Source organism: Bombus fervidus, chromosome 4 (genome assembly GCF_041682495.2).
Source record: "Bombus fervidus isolate BK054 chromosome 4, iyBomFerv1, whole genome shotgun sequence".
In the NCBI taxonomy this organism is placed as follows: Eukaryota; Metazoa; Arthropoda; class Insecta; order Hymenoptera; family Apidae; genus Bombus; species Bombus fervidus.
The window spans coordinates 19,057,963-19,079,033 of NC_091520.1; the positions used below are offsets into that span (position 1 = coordinate 19,057,963).

General features: G+C 38.5%; 1 protein-coding gene across 1 annotated transcript in view; it reads right to left on the reverse strand.

Moving 5' to 3' along the window:
* The window catches only part of LOC139986527 (tyrosine-protein kinase Dnt), a 106,440-nt gene that overhangs the window by 64,103 nt on the left and 21,266 nt on the right, over positions 1 to 21,071 (reverse strand). The window contains exon 2 of the mRNA XM_072001931.1: positions 4,188 to 4,315. Within this exon, the coding sequence (XP_071858032.1) occupies positions 4,188 to 4,315 (128 nt within the window). The remainder of the gene's footprint in view (positions 1 to 4,187; positions 4,316 to 21,071) is intronic.

The window sequence follows — 21,071 nt, forward strand, 5'->3', positions numbered from 1 at the left end:
GATATCGCGTAAATAAAGATAATTAAATAATAAATTCTATAATAAACTTGAATGTGCATGCACGTGTTCTTCATTCATTAAAATACATATATTAATGTTAAATGATATAACATCATGATCGATTGATCATTAACATTTCGTCACTTTTAAAATAGTTACATATTTTACTAGCTAGCAGAATTTTCATGTTTTTCGTGGCTTTGATCAAATTGAAATGATAAAATCGCTCGAACGAAGGTTGATCTTTCATTAGAAATAACTTTTTAGAAAGTTCCAGCGGAACAAGGTTCGTCTATTACGGAAATGGGACCATAAGGCTAATTCCAATTTTTCTTTATCTGGATTCATAGTTTCGACCGAAGGGACGTAGGAACTGTCTTCGGGCAAAGAAGATAAGCCGAAACGGCGCTTTCGCGACCGTGAGAATGGCGAGATTTTGTGGTTAACCGAGTTACTGGCAAATCCGAGAGATAACAGGACGAAGGGATGGAAAATGCTCCCACGGGGTAAGACGGGCCGTCGCGGTGTTCTCGCAGCGACAATAAAGCGTGTCGAAACCGTGCATTCGTGTATGTACCCCTTTCGTTGACGAGCGTCACGCAACCGAACAATTTTACTCGAGAACAGCACGTAATGCCAATCTCGAAATTCAAAACACAAAATTTAAAATTCAAAATTCGAAATACAAAATTCAAAATTTAAATTCAAAATTTAAATTCGAAATATAAATTCAAAATTCGAAATTTAAATTCAAAATTTAAATTCGAAATTCAAAATTCGAAATTTAAATTCAAAATTCGAAATTCAAAATTTAAATTCAAAATTTAAAATTTAAATTCAGAATTTAAATTTGAAATTCAAAATTCGAAATTCAAAATTTAAATTCGAAATTCAAAATTTAAATTCGATATTCAAAATTCGAAATTTAAATTCAAAATTCGAAATTCAAAATTTAAATTCAAAATTCGAAATTCAAAATTTAAATTTGAAATTCAAAATTCGAAATTTAAATTCAAAATTCAAAATTTAAATTCGAAATTCAAAATTTAAATTCGAAATTCAAAATTCAAAATTTAAATTCAAAATTCAAATTCAAAATTCAAAATTTAAATTAGAAATTCAAAATTTAAATTCGAAATTCAAAATGCGAAGATGGTGCAAATTTTGAGCTAACGTTACTATTATTTTAATAAGATGTTCCAACCCAAGATAATATTCTTAAAGCGTCTGTCTCCTGTTTGTGATCAATATGTAATAATTCGACGTATCATCCGTATCTATTCGTTCGTAACGTATAGACTTATAATTAGTTTCAGATTTAGCATTGTGGAGGAAAGTAAGGTAGCGATAAAAAGTACAGTTGTTTTATTATGTAATCGATCAATATTGTACCAATGTGTACATCGCAAGATTCTAATCAATATCGTAGAAATACAGGAAAAATATTCGAATACGTGTAATCGCATTTTATTTATAGATTATCAACTTTTATCTCCGTGTAACCGCCGCTATGCCTTTGTTTCCGAGATATTCGGAGAAAACTTCATTTTTTTTTTTTTTTTTTTTGTAGTTTCCATTATGCTTAATTCCGACATACAGGTGGTGATCACATTTTTATACATCCCAATTTAGACTTAACTCGTCGATGCTGATCATCTTTGACGTAAATGAAAAAAAAGATAAATCAATTATACGTTGGGTTAAATTAATAGTCGGTCACCGCTTCGTGAGGCGGTCGGTAATGTTAGCACGATCTCATTTTTATTTCATACGATTTTCCGAGTGTATCGTAGATTCGATTACTATCATTTATAAATATATAGCTGAAAAATTAACATCGTGCATGGTTATCGTTAGGTTACGCCTGGAGGATATCTGCTGATTCTAGTTACGCTGGTATATACGTGACGCGACGCGATCAGACAAACAAGAGATAGCGCAACATTTCGTATATCAATAGATTCATTGAAAATTATCTCACGCTAGTGCTGCTGGACGGCTACTGTCTACTCCAGAATGAATAAAGAGCAGCGTTGTGCCGGGTGAATTTTTATTTCGACGATATTATGACTGAAATGTTTCCAATTAACGAATAATAATATATTATAAAGTTTCATATAAATGTTATTTTGTTATCCACTATCTGGACAGAATTTACTTGGGCCAAATTTAAAACCGAACTTGAAATATCTCGAAAATTAAAGCCAGGCGATAGTGGCACGTATAGGGAAAAGTTACTCAGAATATCGTCCTCTGAAATATATAGGATCAGATTTCATTAAAAACTTCGTATTATCTATATTCAACGGTCTCCACTCTATAGGCAGTTATTTGTCGAAAAGAATTCGTTGAAGCATTAATCGTAACACGGACGTTAATTAATAGAAATTATTTTTCTTAGCATCGTGAAAGCTAATTGTAAGTTACCAAGTAATTTAATTAACATAATTTATAGGTAAATCGAAAACAATTTATAATACCGCTACTTTAAAATCGCTTATGCACTTCGCTCTTCAACTTGTTTCACAAACTAAGCTATATTTCGTTACTTGCCTGATGAAAGAATAATTTAATTTAAACCGAAGCTTCCCATTACACCAGTCCGCTTATTAAAACACAATGTTTGAAATTAAAACTGCCAGGTAAACACCGGCAAAGGCGTCATCAACGAGGCGATAATCGTCTAACGATTATACGATTCCTATCGTTCGTATAATTGCCTCGTTCATGAAACACGCAACTCCGCGCGGTTGAACAACATCCTGATCAATTACCATTAATAAGGGCTGCCAACCCGTCTTCGACATTCAAGACGCTAAACCAACAATTACGTCCGGCAATAAAGTGGAGCAACCCCTCGTCAGAAATTAATACGGAATTCACGAGAACCGAACCGCGTAACGATAAGCACGTAGCGTAGGCCCGATTTCCTTGACGTTTAGCGTTCCACGACACAGGGGGTAAGAAAGCAAGGAACGAGAGGAGAGGAGGAGGAGGAGGAAGGTGGAAGGTAGAAGGCGGAAAGGGAGAGCGCACGACTTTCCGCGTTTTCCTCGATGCTGTTCGTTTCAGAGGGTTTCAGAGGGTTTCGACGGCGCGTTCGGTTTCCTTGGTGACCGAAGGGAATGCAAAACTGAACCGCACGGTTTGTATCAGCCACCCTTTCTCCCACTCCCCTCGAATACTGCCTGTTTGTATTTCATATTGATAGAGTATTGATACAGCCCTCGTGTAGCCCCTCCACTCGACAAACTCACCCCTTTGCCTCACCCCTCTGCGAACCATCGTGACGAACCGTTACTACCGGTCCCGGGAACGTAAACGAGCATGCCGCGAGTTACCATTTCGACCGAGTCACGTGTTTACTTTGTTCCACATTGTTGCACCTCGCTAATGGCCGGTACGAGCATTTTCCTCGGCTGTGCCGGGCTACGTGTACCGTTATGCGTGTCTCTAGTCGTATCCTGAAAGGCAGTTATAACCTGCACCCACAATGGATGGATCTCTTTTAGCGAATAAAGCAAGAGGACCGAGATAAAGCAGGAGTGCGCGAGAGCAAGTGGATGAGAAACGGGATACGAGAGAAAGGGTCGTGCGTTGAAACGAATGAGGCGAACTGTCCAAGTCTAGACTCTGGACACACCTAAATATCCTAGTTACCTTTGGACTAACGAAAATTTAGTCCGGTACATTTGGAACGAAAAGCACGGAGAGAATTTTATATACGTAGCTTAAGAGATAAACAATGATTGTAACGTACGTCTATTCGCGATCGTGGTACATTAGCAGACACGTTTAATACGCAATAAACGTCTAGAAGAATAAAAATATTAAAAACGGTTGCTATATATCGAAGTAATGTAAATAGAACAGTTTTCAGATAATAAAATCTATGATCAATATGATTAAAGGAATGAATTTTAATAAAGAATTACTTTACTTACGACTTTGTAATTTTAAAAGAGTAATAACTGCAATTCTCTCAACGTAAGAAATTACGATGCGGAGATATTTTATTTATCTTGAGAATGGCATCGCATTATTATCCGCATTGCGAATCTTGTTCGTAAAACCAATACCAGTCTATGGTCAACTTTCAGATACTATTTCATGCATTCGTTCAAAGATTCATGCAAACGTAATACATCGATACGATCCATCGATATAATTATTATCGATATACATACTGCATGTCCGGCAAGACTCTGCCAAGAGAATTCGAGATCCGCGATGTATGCAGGCACAGGCACAACGAAATTCATCGCGTACGTATTAACCACTCCTTCCCTGACGTAGTATAACTCAGCTTCGAGCCCTGAAAGCAAAACAGCAACGCATATCGATCGGTTGATCAATTATGAAGAGGCAATACCGACCACGCACCAACGATAGAGCAAAAGTTTCCGTTCTAAGTACATTCGTCTTTGTGAATCGACCGATCATAGGACACGTGTAAACCTCCCCTTGCCGAGGACATTGACCGGAATACCGTTTAAAATATACCTCCTATACACGGAGCAGGTTATAAGTACGCGGAGAACGTTATCAATTTTCTAAGTTGTAATAAATTTTAGTTTAAATTGCTTCCCTAGCTTCGTTAAAGTTTTAGGGCTATCTTATTTTCGTTGTACGTACGTTACTGGTTGTACAGATCGGTAGATGCGAAACATCTTTTCTTCAAAGTTCGAATTTCACGACTTAATATCGTCCGTTTAATTTTACATTACCAATTTTTATGAAAAAGCGGAGAAATTTTTAGTAACGTGTGTAATATATCGAAGGCTAATAAGATTTATGACAGAAGTATAATATCATAGAAACTCATTGTCGAAGTTTCATTGCATTGTCGATTAGAAATTTGAACTAGGAGAAACGTTATAAAAGTTACTGATCTAACGTTTCGGAATGATTACGTAGAAACGTACATTTCACACACGTGCCATCGATAATAATATCTAACGATATTTTAATAATAAACTAATTATAATGCGATATAATTTGTGCGAAACAGTTTGGTTCAGAGTTTGATGTTGCGAAACCAAAAAGATTCGTATCGTAATACGAACATGAAATAGAGATGTACACGGAGGATCAACGTTACTCGTTGTTCTTCTTATTATTATTCTCAAGTATCCGGATAAGCTTCGAAGTTAGTAGTAAGAAAAATATTTTTTTAATTCTCTTCCTCGACTGTTTACTTTGTTTGTGTTTCGGTGTTTCCCTGTTGAAACTTGAACGACTATACCACTAATGCGAATATATAAACGTTTGTATCGTGTCAAGGGTAAGTCTATAAAGCGTTGCAAGTAAACATTTTCGGAAATATAAATAAAAGTTGATGATTTAGGAATATAGAAAATGTTATCAAACTGAAAAACTAGCGTTGTTTGTATTCTGTAGAAGTAATTTACAGGGAAGTGTGATAATAATAGGATTATTAACTTTAAGGAACCGGTTAACTCCTAAAAACGGTTGATTTCGAAACGTATGCCATTATATTCGTCTTACCTTACAGAAATTCGTCGTATGCGTTGGTAAGGAAATATGAGACGTGTGTCGTGGTTAGACAAATGACGTTAGATCATCTTAAGTAGGTTAACATAAGACGCGACTAGGGCAGAACTGGTAATCCGGCACTATTCTGCGTCCTCCTGTCAGAGGACGTGGGGTGCTACGAACGTTTCTTCCACGCGTAAAAAAAGAAAAAAAAAAAAGAAAAAAGAAGACGTACATAGTCCGAGCCGTGTAATTTTACCTTATAGTCTCTTATTAAACAGTTCACTCGCCTTAAGCGATAGGGTTTGATCTTGAAAGCCATCCTTATCAAAAACCCCTACAAATATTTCACTTATTAACGTGTTATCGTCCACCTAGAAATATACGTAAAATACAAATCACGTTTATTATTTCAAGACCATTACGATTACCGATGAAATACGATTTCGTACCCAAGGCTCGTACAAGCCGAAAGTATTAAACTAATGGCTTACCGGTATCCATGAAACACGCGTAGTACGAACGTTAATTACAAGGTGTCGTCTAAAAGGCTGTAACAAATCACCCGTAGTTCTGCTATCCAGCCAAGTATAATCTAACACCGTGACGTGTAATTACACGACAAGGGTAAATAATCCATTCAAAAGTTGCGCAGCTCAATTTTCAGTTTCTGAGCGGTAATTATCCAGGCAGAATACCGAGTTACATTTAATCTACGTCTCATTTTATCTCTAAGCTACGGCAACAACGATCCTGAGCGCTCGAGCGGATTCCAACCCGCGTCCTTGACACTATCACTTCGCAAACAATCCGCTGCTGGTAGAAACTTATCCAGCGATTACCGTCGCTACGTTTGCCACGCGATAAGATCGTATCTTGAGGGTATACACCGCGAAATAACCGTGAGTATTTCACAGACGGATTTTGTAACGCGAATCCACCCGAATCCATCCTCTTCTTCTCGCGGTGTTCCACGTTTTTATTTTCTTTTTTCTTTTTTCTTTTTTTTTCGGTTCTCCCGTTCGCCACGCGTCTTCTGGATTCTGGATCGCGATCTACGAATTCCTGAAGGAAAGCTGGATCGTGCACACGTTTCCCGTCTCGTTCGCGGAAAATCTCGTAGACAGAATGGATACACGACGATCTGAATTTCCTCGGGCGATCGGTACGTCATCCGTCTGGCTTCACGTACGACTAAGCAATTCGATATCACGCTCGCGACAAGCCCTTTCGAATAAGTATGCATCTCTATTCGTATACACGCGTATGTGTTCGCACATTCCTGTGCTCATAGGAGAAAAAGGTGAGCGATAAGATACCTTTAAGGGTAGGAAATATTCTGGATCTGGAATACGTGTGCATTCTCGGGGAGAAAGGGATGGAAGGAGGAGAAAAACGATTCTAAAATCTGGTCGATGTAAAGCACGTCCCGAATGGACTGTCTTTTCGTAGAATATGAATCAGATGATATTTCTCAGTGAACAGTGTTATCGGATACGCTCCCCGAGAGAATAATTTTAAGCAGTTTAAACGACAGGATTTACGTCGAGTGCAACGATTTATATCGAGCTTACGATACGAATGCAGTTACGAGTCCAGTTTCAAGATTAGCTTTGAAACGTAGGGTTTTGATAAAGTTACTTTTATATATTACTTCTGTAAGTATTCCTGTCTTTCCTTGCCCCGTCTAGAACGCGAAGAATACTCTCGAATTTTCAGATCCTTGTTTCCTACGTCCGTCACATTCTCAATAGCCGAGAGTATCATAAACGCCAGCATTATTAATTATTAGCGACGCGTAACGTTACCTAATTGTTTCGCGTTCGTCTAAGTCTAGATATCGATCACCCTCCTTCCACCAACGGCGTCGCACGGTACTACACGAGCGATGCCCAGCGAACACGCTGACTGGATTTTTCTCGCGTTCGGTGAAAACCAGTCAGGGTGCATGTTTTGGTGATTTTCGCTCGGAGCTTGTGAGCTCGGTCGAGTCCGACAAGGCTAGTCTCCTATAACTTCTCCATTGGACGTATCTCAACAATCACGTTTATGCAGTCGAATATCGGTGAGTAGCGGATAGAGCTTTACATTCGTAAACGTTTCTCGGCGATCAGAGAGAATAGTTCGTTTGTCTCCAAGCAGACGTAAAGCAAAAATCATTTGTTCCTCTGTCGATCGGAGAGTGTAGGTTTCGTTCGGGGATATAAATCGTTCGTATTGTCTCGGCATTTAGTGATAGCAAATCGCGCGTTCATCGATTCGTGAACCTTGTCTCGGCAGCTGGAGACAGGAAGCGTTCGAAAACTTCTCATTGTTCAGAGAAGAACACCCTTTTGTGTCGTTTGACAATTCATTAGTCGGAACGTTCGCTGCTCTCGCGAATAAGTTACCCAGGGTTAACACGGCGGGTAATAGGTGCAGCGTTATCGTTATCGGCCACATGCATACACATACACCATCGCCCTTAGGTAACTGTTTTACTTAAATGATCAGCTATCTCTCAGTAGGTTTACCTACAGCGTGCCGAGAAATTGTTGCGTCTTATAATCGTTGTGTCACCCAGGCGCAAAGTGCTGCAGGGAGCAACTTAAACTACAAAATTGTAGACTGTGTCGTGAGTAAACTACTGGTTCGTTAGGTGGTGATTGTATAAGGCGGTGATTTGACAGGCTTGGAGGTGCTAATTTGTGGACTAACACTCAGCGTCGTGACTTTGCGAATTCTGGATCGCAGAATTATTCCGTACCGCAACAATTAGATATCGATAATACATCTTTAATTAATCGTGAGAATCAAACTTTTAGTTTTTACGCGGAATTTGATGGTACAGATAATACACAGAATGCACATAATACGCGAAAATATTTACAACGTCCAAGTCCTATTTTTTGAATTATATTCATAAACGTACGAACTTGCATAAACATCCGCTGTCTACCGACGATGAACGTTAGAAATTGCTAAATTTCGATGGAAAAATATACGTGGAGAAATACATTTGACAAGCTGAAACAATTTTAAGCGAAGAAATTTGATATCTTTCAAGTACATATGATACTTCCTACAAGCTGTGTTCGAATTTATTTTAAATACTCTCTTTTCCTTTAAAACCATCGTTCATAATATCTTTCTATTCCTATTAAAATATTAATTTACTACTACTGAATATACTATTGTAATAGTATAGTCGATTGTTTGCTACAGATCTAAGAATAAGTCCGACTTTAAACAGACTGTTACTACTGCCGTTTCTTCAAAAAGATCACGTTTCATATCCTGCACGTAGTAAATCTAGCTCTGAAGTTTCCGAATCGATATTTCAAGAAGAAAACTTGAAAGAAAGTAACGTTATCTTACAAAAACCTTCATAATGTTCCGTGATTTATCGCAGAACGTGAAAACGTAACATGAATGAAGAAAATATCGAACGGAACTGTATATATGTATGCGATATATACAAGATACAACGTGGATGCAAGGTGAATGTAGAGGATAATACAATTAATATAACTATTTTAGGAACAACTTCCAAAAAATACATTTGTACAGAAAAATATTTAAGAAATTTTAATTGCGTGTAATTTTCGATAATTTGAACTTTGAATATACGTACACATACAGGTTAACGTTATTCTTTATTTTTTTAAATAAGATCGTTTCTCGTGTGTGTTATATAAAGGTAGTGCGTATATCTTAAATTTAATGCATGTACCTATTAAAATGATCCGATCGAAACCTTCGTAATCTTCGTCGAAAAGCTGTATTCCATTAAATCTCGAGCACCACGCTCGATGTATTATATAACTTGGAACGAGTCGTATTTATAACGCGGTATTCGATATAATTAGCTTTACATTTTCCGGATATACGAGTACAGCGAAATATCAGCGAGCAGATTTCAGGCGGTATAGTCGAAGGTAAACGTAATAAGAGGATTAAGCAACTTTCTACTTCGTGATGCGTCACTTGCTAACAGAAAGACCAACATTGAGATTCCAGGAGAAGCCGATGCGACAGTTTGTCGAATATCAAAGCGTATCGAGCATCGAGTTGATCGAATTAATATGTCAGCGTTTCCATTTCATCCTGACGTATTCGACGATGAATTTTGCTCTTTGCACAATCGGCACAACACCGTTCGCATCGAACCATTCCTAAATTAATCGTTATTTCTGATATTTACACTTTTAACGTTCACGTACAATTACATGCTTAACTCGATGATCGATATATTCATCGATAATGACCATTCGAAGATGCTCGCGTTTATGACACGTTCGACTATTGAGAACGCGATGGACATGGAAAACGAAAAGCGTCGCTACAATTATCGAAAAGAAATCGACCCGAGTCCTAATGTCCCGACTCGATATAGTCTCTTATACCACAAAATAGCCTACGAAATGTGTGAATTGCGTCAATTACCTACGTGTGCCGTAAAATTATCTACGAAAATCCTCTTCTTTTTGTTCCTTCGAGCCGAACAGTTATATCTAATACTTAATAGCAATAAAAGATCATAAATACGCGATTGAACGTGGTACAAGCGTGAGATATGCGAAAGTTTCTTGCATATGTCCTGAAACATAACATATTTTCTTAATCTTCTAATCGCATAACTTTCTATGCGGCTTTTATCGTTCTATTTATACCCTATAACATTTTTACTTTAATGCGTAATATTTGTTTGACAATAATCGATTACCGATGGAAAAAATCGAGTTTTAATTTTCAGAATCGACAGAACAAATCTTCTTCTAAAGGTAATGCGTCGAATATTATTTCAGATCTCGGCAGAACCAACCGATGAACATTAATTAATCTAAGCATTGTTGAACAAGTCGTATTTTCTAATCAGCGTTAGAAATTCGTACTCAAAGGCTCTTTCTCGGATCGTGTAAATCGATCCATCCATTTTCGAACACGAGTTAATTTTGCGAAAGTAATACGTAGCTGCTACGCAACGTACACGACACAGCAAATGAATTCACAGACGTTTTATTGCAGGGCAGGACAAACGAGGCCTCATAAAAGAAGTTTGCCGTGATCGAAGGTTAAATCTTGGCGCACGCGAGATGTCTGAATTTTATAATTTCATTTAGCCTCGAGCGGATTTTACACGACCAAAGTAGCCGCGCCTCGAGATACGCCCGATGCAAAATCGTCGACATATTTACACGTCAGTTTATCAGCTGAATCTGTCCGGATATACCTGCAGGAATGCAGCACGCGCAAAAGTAAGAACAGGGGTTGGTGCACGTACAGATGCAACGGTGGCGCGAAAGCCAGTTGGGGGAAAAACGTGTGATTGCGTGGCACTGTTCCAGCACCGTGGAACGCGACACCACGTACACCAAAGGGATGCGAAGATTAGCGATGGGATCAAGTTCGATACGTTGAATCCGAATCAAATCCAATGCTTCTTAGATATTTCTAAGAAAATGGAAAATTGAAAATGCGGAATTGCACGGAATTGCACGGCAAAAATATGAATTATTCGATGTATCTACCAAGTATTCGATCTTCGTAACTTGTTTCCGAACTCCGAACGTCACAGCGGGTACTTGCAAGTTTCGAAAATCTGCTTAAAAATATCTCGATACTAGAAGAGTCGTAAGAATCTGAAAAGCAGTACATATTCTAGTGGATATAGTCAATTATTGAACGAGGCTGTAGAATTGGATAATGCGTGAAAATTTAGTGGCTTCCGATGATGTCAAGAGAAACGATTTTAAGAGAAATCTCATTTTCGAAATATTTATACAAGTTGGAATCTAGACGACCAACGTCTGAACCTACTTGCGACGTACTTGTGCCCATCGCTAGCGAGGATGTGTTCGTGCGGCCAAGAAAATATTTCAACAAGATATATCTTAGGTGATCCCTCGAGGAACACGTGCAGCTAACTCAGGTGGATTAAGTTCCACAATGGCGGCGAGGGATTCGAGCGAGCAACAAATGGACACAATCAAGTCCCGGTCCTCTTATGAAACGTTCGCTCGCGTTAAGTTACCGAGATTATGGCAACTTCTTGTTCAACCTTCCATTCGTATGCTTTTATCTTGGAAGAATCCGTTTGTCTTTGCCAGGAATAAGAATTGGCCGTTGCGAGAGTAGCGCGGCGCCTGAGCAGCTTAATAGAGATGGGGTGGATGTTCTTATCTGGTAAGATTAGCAGACAAAGTAAGATTGCACCCTCGTCATCGTAATTGATTGCCGTAGTAGAGATATCCACTAACCAGGATTACCACTAATTACCGTGTGTTGTGTGCGATTAGTTACCAGTTCAACGATACCTTTAATTAATGATTGTTAAAAATAACTTGCACAGTAATTTTCAAACACTTCCATCATCTCGTTCGCTAACGATTCGAGATGGTGTTGAATTACGTTTCCTGCTAAAGTACTTCAGTTCGGTGTGATAGATTTCCCTATTAATTATCGTAACTTCTTTTCAGTAACTTTCAAAAACATTGAAATCTGGCAAACGTGCAGAGAAACGATCGCTAACATTTTTGCCAGAACTGTATACGTTGATACATTGCGAAACTGTAAACGGTGCGATAAGTTTGTTTATTGCTCTACTATTTAGTATATTTATAAAACACAAAAACGCTTGCGAACTTTTTGGGCGATTTGATAAACGCGGCGATCCAAATCCAAAGTAAATAAGTGAATTCAGATAGATGTATCGATATGATTGCAGAAATACAAAGATTTAAAAGCGTGAAAACAGTGATTAAACGATACGAGAAGCGAATGCAGCTAAACAAATCTATGTCGTGATCATTTCTAACGATATTTCAATTCTATTACAGTAAAACGGTTTCCTCTCTTTGGATTTGTTTAGGTAATTGAATTCGCAAGTTCGCCGGACCGCGGTATTACAGGTTACCCCATAGATCAGCCCCTACGATAGAGCTTATTCCTTGCGAACCAACACTCTGCGATAATTTTCGATAATTGCTTCCTTCTCTGTACCAAAAATAACATCTTCCTTACACTCTCTTTACGCTGCTCGTGCGTAAATATTATATCAATTTTGATTCGTAACTTTATAACTGTACAAATGAAAAAAAAAAACAAAGCGCAAGGGGTTGAACGTGTACAATGCACATTGCACATTGTACATTGTTGCAAATAAGAAACTCTATCTCTGGATATATCATTTTGGTATTAAAGAGAGAAATTTTTAAGCCGTCTACCTACAGGTTTTCTCCATGGCGCGTCTTTGTTCTCCGACGTAATAGTATCGGAGTCAAATCCATCAAACGCAAATTCCTCGCAAGTACGTACCGATCGGGCTCCAGAGTGGGTCACGGAGCGATCTATCAATTTGGGTCTGAGATCGCGAAAGGAAAAATGCGGAAAAACGGTGGCCCTGTTCTCCTCCCGCGGGACTCGAGACGGCATATGGGCAAGAGGGTAGGAAACAAGAAGATAGGTTATGGGTTCCACTCGGGAAGGCGTCGATGGCTGCCTCTTCTGCCAGTGCTAAGTAGAAAATCATGTCTGCCGTATGAACAGGCAGCCACTACTGCCACTCACTGCGGACTACTAATGTCGAGGGAGTGGATGCATCTTAAATGCTCAGACCGAGTTAGACGATCCCGATGCATTTCGCAAAGTTGCATCAAGGTAACGCGAACACCAACAGTTTAATTCGAATTAGCAATTCTGGTTGACGCTTCTCCGTGGTTGGAACTTCCCGAAGTATTACCGAGTATTCCTTGGATTCATATCGATATTCTTCCTCATACTGTTTCTCGTTTTCAAAATTGCAAGCACGTTAGAACTTTGCACGATGTTCATAGACTACCGCGTCGTCGGTCTTTTCCCTTACTACCTAATTTCGACTGATTGCGTTTATTTCAGTCTGACACAAACTCAAGACGTACTTTAAAGTCGTAAACGATTAAACATAGAAGGATTACAACCGATAAACAATTTTTATTTACAACGCTAATTATTATTATTATTATTATTATCCTCATCTCATGTTACTAAAGGTCTTAAATACTACCTTCGGATTGTAATATCAACGTCTCTTTAACGCTTCCTGACACCACGACAGCATCAAAGTTTCAATGCGTTATTAAATTACACACACGATATTCATACATATTTTCTCATATTAATATCATCACAAATATAAACGAAGTCACAATTAATCTTCCATCGTATTTAAAACATTACAGGAAGATTTATACAATTTTTGATAAGTGGTTTCATTGCTCGTTTCATCTTTGCTATTTTTAAGCAGCGTTTTGCCAATTTAGATTTCACGTAAAATATCAGCTTAAGTTACGAAACATTTGATATAAATTTCAATTGAAATTTCGTTGTACAAGAGATACTGGAAATATGATTCTGGCAAGGCACAGTGTGTTAAATTAAATCAGCGCAGCATACAGATCGACGTTGCATCGTAGCCTGATGCAACGTCAAAATGAGTTTGAAACGTACGGATATGACTACATGTACATTCGCGTGGCGCCTGTCTTTACGAACACTACACGTTGCATTAATTTAATGGAAACGTATATGTATCTTACATGGTCTACGTAAAATTATGTTGCGCTGTAAAACGTGTACGTATGAATTGACGCTTCGTTCGAATTGATAGTTGCAATGGTTCTTACAGAGCCTTACTCTTTCCTTTGTATTTACAGAACGAATAAAAATTTCATAACAATTTACCCGTTTAATTAGGAAATACATTCAGAAAGTGCCTCGATTCTTTTTTCCAACATGCTGCATGTATATTCGCTGCGTTCGGATTTTCTACGGACTAACTTTAATAGCGCCTCTGGGCTAATATTTCATTTTCAATTGTTTCTCGATTGCCTTTTTACTGTTGTACAGGATATACAACAAAGCTCTCGTTTCGGATAACTTGGCTTTCGATATTTATCTGGCAAGCATTAATCTCACATTTGTGAATGCACGATTTTGTCCTATATCGAATTTCAATTAAATAAAATTCCTTTCGTAATAAACAAATAAAATTTATCATGTTATTTCTCCGTATCGTGTCAGTACTGTTAAATTCCAGCGTATAATATTCAAGCTAGTAGGTACGATACGTCGCAGTCACAGAAGACACTCGCAAACAGTCCACGGATTAAAATACACAATTTAGCCAACGATTAAAGTCGTATTCATATTCCACTAAGACAACTAATCGAGCAAGACGTTAAGTCCTATTTTTCTATTAATTTGCCCCTATTCGCGCAGCAAAGAAAATCTATTGGTAAACATATACATTTTTTCAATTTCTGAATATATATTTCAGGAAATATACACACGCGTAGATACTTGATACGTCTGAACGATAAATTAACGATCAGTTAATAAAGTACACAGATGTATCCGTTTCTGTTTCGCGGGATGCAAAGCAGTCAAAAGGACGGGTAAACACCTTTACATTTTGGCGTGTATTCGAAAAGCGAAGCCGGAAAGCGGTTCAACCCGGGTCAGGAGCCAAGGTAAACACATTAAGGACACAACATCCCTGGTAGGAAACATATCTCGGCCAATAGGGGAGCTCGATGCGATACGCTCGATTACGACGGAAATTCGAAGCGTCTTGAGAATCGAGGGTGAAAAAATCTACGGAGGGTTTAGCACAGTCGCAGCGTCCCGGAATTAATCTAGCCTCTGTAAATTCTGTTTCCTTTCCGGTAGTTCCCTTCTGTTTATCCATTCGTAAGTGGAGACAATCGTTTCCTTCGATAGGAACGGGGGATCAAAACATTACGTTCTCCGTGTGTTTGTACGAAAATCTCAGATAAGATCGTCGATAAAGGCAAATGGTCAATTTCGGCCGAAAGAAAATTAACTAGATCGTGGCATTTACGCAGGATTTATAAGAACAAATTATTGCCTTACTTTTCTGCTTACGTCATGTAAAAACGAAAGAAATATTTCGATCCCAAACCTTTGAAGTTTGATTCAAAACCTTTTTAGAAACTGTCAGTATTTTATAAAACGTCGATTTCCTAAATAAGGATAATTAACGTAGTCATAACTAACGTTTTATAAATAATATTAATAAGTTTTAGGTAGATACCAATAAATATCTCGATTGTTTTAGTTTGTATCCGCAGGGCGGGAGGAGGCGTTAATGATAATATTATATAATAGTTTTCGCCGATAAAAAATGAGAAGAAAATACAAATATTATGTAAATAAATGTACATTTACTTTTTTTTTTAAACAGAACAAAGTTCTTAATTTTGAAAAGTTGCAGCGCATCGTGCAGTCCGATGGTAGGGCGTAATTAAAAATTGGATTAAATGAAAAATTTTTGAAAACGCAAAAGGTTAAAAAATATCGATACAAAAGTTTATAAGAATGTTTAAAAGAAATAGGAAAAAATAAATTTTAAGATATTTTTGAAAGATTGGTTATTTCTATTTCGCTTAAATATAATTGATATGTATATAACTCTGGGACGGAGCTTTCTAAAACGTTATCTCTGTCATCGGTAAGATAATGTATTCCTTTGCTCTTATAATGCGACCAATCGGTGCACTGAGAAGCCTCGAGGTTCGATATACACTCCTCTTGTTCGCAGACATTTATGCGATCGCGAGCCGTGATCTCGAAACTTTTCCGGAATTCCTCGATTCGCTCAACGACGATCGACAACGAGCGAAAAGTTTCGTTGATTCGATGAAATTTAGTTACAGCAGGCAAAGTTTCGAGAAAACTATCGGAGTTTCCGTAACTGTTCGCCGTTACATTTTCATGAGTCAACGAAACTCCTCGTCGCGTGTAATCGATAGATGTTAATTTCATTCCGGCCGATTCTGGAAAATTTCGTTATCGCGGCAATCACTGGAACAGCAGGAGTTTGGTCGTTTATCTTGTTATCGTTGTCAACTTCGTTTTCGACAACGAGCAAGTTCTCTGCGCGGTATGCACAGGTTCCTGCGTTACGTAGCATCGTTATAGAATTTGTAGAGAATCGAACGTGTCAAAAGATGTTGATAGTTAATATCGGTAGTATTTCTAGCTCGCAGGTAATATTAGTCAGTAGTATAAATTTCTTCGAGTATCAGTTTTCGAGCGATACACGTTTAATAAGCAATTAAAAATAGAGAAACGAATAAACGCGTAATTTGCCCAAACATCTTTCGATTCCGCGCTAATGACTCGTTATCTCTTTCGTCGTTATTTCCTTGACGTTAAAAGATATCGTCGGCTTCGATAAAATATAAACAAAAAGCGTTATTGAATTTTTTATTTTACTTCTATGTTAAAGGTTTTCTTAAAACACTGAAATATAAAAAAATTCCGCGAAATTTCCAAGATAGAAACGGGACAGGATTAAGTGGAAAGAAAATTTTATAACACGTAACAAATACGCAACGTGATGTATAACGAGCAGTTTCTCGGGAAACTATCGTAATTCACGGTGATGGAAATCATTATTACTATCATATTCGTCGAGTAGAGTACAACAAAACGAGGAAAAGCTAATACAGCATAACGCTAGAGCGTAATAACAATTACGGGTGAAACATGCTTTAATAATTTAGCCCTCAACAACTCACCAACCAAGCTTATTTTATCCGAGTCATTTATCGCGTCGCGATTTACGTTTTCGCGTTTCCACTGGCGTCGAATGGAATTCCAGGGTACTCATTTGTCGTAACTTGGCGCCCAGAGTATGGCGTCACGTTGACTGGTCGAATTTGCAATAAAGAAGATAGATGAAACGTGGGGGATATCACCGACTAATCTTTTACTCCTCCGTTTCTCATCGTTTCCCTCTTTCATTCGTTATTCATTAATGTTCATTTTGTTTCGCTAACTAAGCCACGCATTACGTTACTTCTGAACTTAAGTTAAATATATCTTTCCTTTCGAGCTAGTCTCCTCGTAGCGGTACCTTAAGAAATCCGTTTACACCGTTCGAAACACTGTTCAAGACCGATAAACCAATAGTGCAGCATATCGACAAGGAAACTATATTTCCTTATACGTATACACAATTTAAAGTTATAATTCGCTAAGATATGACCTTCGTACAAACATCTGTTTCATAAATTATAATAATCGCCGATAATAAAATTACCCGATGTAAACGATATCAACGTACGTTTAATTATTTTATCGACATAAATTACCTATCGAGACTGCACAATTAAATAATCCTTCCTTTTTAACATTTTGTCTCTTTAGTAAGATACAAACAACGTTCTCTTGACAAGAAGTTACGTTGAATTTCCATGCAGCGTTAGGTCTACGTTAGGTCCAGAAAATCTATAGCCCTACGGCGCGGTGGCGCGTTGGTGCGGTGGCCCGGTGGCGCGGCAGCGCGGCGTCTCGACGAAGGAGATCCGCGTGCACTCGATATTCTTCTCCGGCGTTATCCCTTCGCGAAATTCCTTTAACCCTCCATAATCGCGGCATGATATTTTCATAATCCCCCTCGAACTTTTACGGGCTGGCCGGTCTATTTTGACGTCGAGTGTACTCTCAAAGTGGCCCATTTGGAAGCTTGTATCTAGCCTTAACGTCGAACGTAGCCAGAGAGAATCCGGATGAGAATGGTGAGACAAAGATGGAAGATCGTTTCAGCAAGCTGGCGTTACTCTTCGCAAATTATCTCGCCAATGAGAGCCCGGAGCACTTGGTCTGAAAATCATCTACGCTCATCCAACAGTGGCTCTTGTCTCTCTTCTTCCATCCCTCTCTTTCCTCCTTCGTGAAAATTTCTCTTCCTTTTTCGCTTCCGGCCACCTCTATCCGCCGTTTCTTGTCGCTTTCGCGTTCGAAAGGGTTGCGCAGGCTACAGTTACGTCGGATCGTTTGTGGAAAAAGTGAGAAAAGAAGTGCCGTGAGAAATCGGGCAAACTCGAGGAGACGAGGAAAGGAGAGACAAAGGGAGAAAATCGAAGGGAACGAGAGCGAAAGAACAAGCTGCCCTGCCGAAGGGAGAACCATTGTTTCCCCGAGTGGGCCGCAAAAGAGCGTCGTCGAGTTAGAGGGATGTTTGTCTTTAATTAAAATCAGTCACAACCCGTTTCACGTGCTCCGACGATCCTCCCTTTTCTCCAGCGGCCGTCGTTTCAACCCTCTATCTCACTCAGCCACTTACCGGTTTGTCAAGCAGAATTCTTAATATTCAATTATTCCATGCTGCTTTTAATTAGTTGCGCATCCGCCTTTCCGTGTTTAGTTGTTTTCGATTGCGATTCGTTGAAAACCGAACAGTTCCTGTGGGACGACAACTTTCGTAAATAATGCCACGAATCTCTTACATTTTAACATCCACTCGTTTGATAGAACAACGAAATACCGTAGAAATGTGTAATAAAGACTCGAAAAAAGATACATCGAATGTATTTCAATAGAGGCAGAAATTAACGTAATTTCTCATATCGTATCGTAATCTGAGTTTTAGAAATTGGAAAATCCGTTATAAGGAAAGAGCTGTAGACGCGGCAGTGGCCCTTCCAAAATCGATAACCAACTAAATAGCAAATAACGTATGTCAATAGCATGGCAATAGCAGTATGTCATAAAACACGTAGTTGTTAAACGTTCGGAAAAGAGCGTTCCCGTGTAGAAAACCACTCCACGTGGAGTTGGTGACTCGGGTCGAGGAAATCCGCTTTGTTGCCTATTCTTCACGCCCGCCTTGCATTTGTGAAACATTTCCTGATAAGGGTAGAAGGGGAAGCTAACGAAGGGTAGCATCTTCGGAAACCCGAGAAGAAAAAGATCACGTTTTGCTCAACCTCGGAAGAGAAAGGTGGTGGAGCTCGAAGAAACACGGAGAAGATAGATCGATCGCATTGACGCGACTCATATTACGCCTCGTCGATCGTATCTCGTACAATTTTCGCACGAAATAAGTCTACGTCTGAATTGAAATTTGACGATTCAAACTCTTAAATCCCGCGCGACGAAGGTTCCATTAATTCTGGCTCATTCCTGTCAACAACAATCCTCTATTACTATTAAGTGGCCAAAAAGTGGTTAACCATCTCAACAGATATCGCGCAATGCGAGCAGTATCGCAAGGATCGGCTTATCGCATGCTGATAGGCTTATCTCGGTTCAAATTATACTAAATATGTATTCGTCGAGTCTATTTTCACAATTCATAAATCTCATAAACGAATAATTCTTAAATGCCTTTCCGTCTTTTTCTTTTTAACTTTTTAAGCGGAATTGAAACGCTCTCTTCCTCTTTATCTCACACGCCCACGATCGTTATATTTGTAACAAAGGCTAAACGACTCTTTTTCGTACCCATGTTCGATCTATTTTCGGTCGAAGCTCAGTGCCTCGACGTATTTACAGGCAAAACTATTTAACGGTAACCGATTGTCAGGGACAACAATGAACCAGTATGTTTTATCATACACCTGCGCGCGCGACGAGAAAGGTCCTCCCGTATGGAAAATGCGACTCGAGCACAGCGTCGTGCATTAAAGCTGCCTGCAGGCGATGAACGTGACTAATTGAGAAACTTGAGGGAAGCGTTCCACAATACGGAACCTCCTTTGTAATAGGATTGCTTTCTGTCGTACGTTACTGTTATTTAGCGGCACTAATGTAAGGGAAAATTTCATGGCCCTTCGTGGCTATGAGAATATCGTTGTACTCGTTGAATAGAACTGAATGAAAGACGGCAACATGCTCGCGGGGCGTTTCTACGCGTGACAAAGATCTCTTACAACTTGATATTTTATATTCGGGGAACCGCGTGTATCGTCCCAGATTTCTATGCGAAATTTTGAGACATCCGTGTTTTTAATTCATTCTTAATTCGCGGAGCATCGATCCTTTACGCTCGAATATCTTTCGCTATAGGAAAGCAACAACTCGAAGCTGTCTCGATGAAATAGAAAGTAAACTAGAAGTAAATAGACTATGTAGAGATCATAGCTAAATTAGCGATAGTAGAGAGACAAGAACATTTTGCTGGAAACAAAACGACCTCGTGTAATGGCGTTTAGCAACGATGAAGAGAAAACATTACGCAATATTAACATGTAATACCTTTGATTAATTGTCGATTATTCTAGTAACCATATTTCTCTTAGTTATGAAAAACGAATAATATACTTTTATTAATTTTCGGGATCTAACTGCACTTTTTGTACTAGTTCTGTACTTCGGAATCTAACTACCCCGCTATACGTGGATACCTGTAATTCTTTGCTTAAATTTTATAATTAGCGCTCATCGTAAAAAGATATTCTATTTTTGACGATATGCAACTTCAAATACCGCGGACGACGACCGAGTATATGGCGGATTTCGTTCAATATGTAGATGCATATATTCTCATCGGATATATATTCTCTTCGTTATACAGAATATATCACTGTGCTTACAGATTACCTTTAATTAAAAGGGATCACGTATTTCTGGCATTATTGGATTTTTAATGAACTATCTAGTACATATAGGATGAATCAGTTTTCTCATAATGAGATGTTTCGTATTATTCTAGAAAAATTGGTTTCAACAGATATATTTTTTCCATTAATTCAATTCCATTAATTCAATTCTGCGGCATTTTGTTTTATCAGATTATACAGGTATCG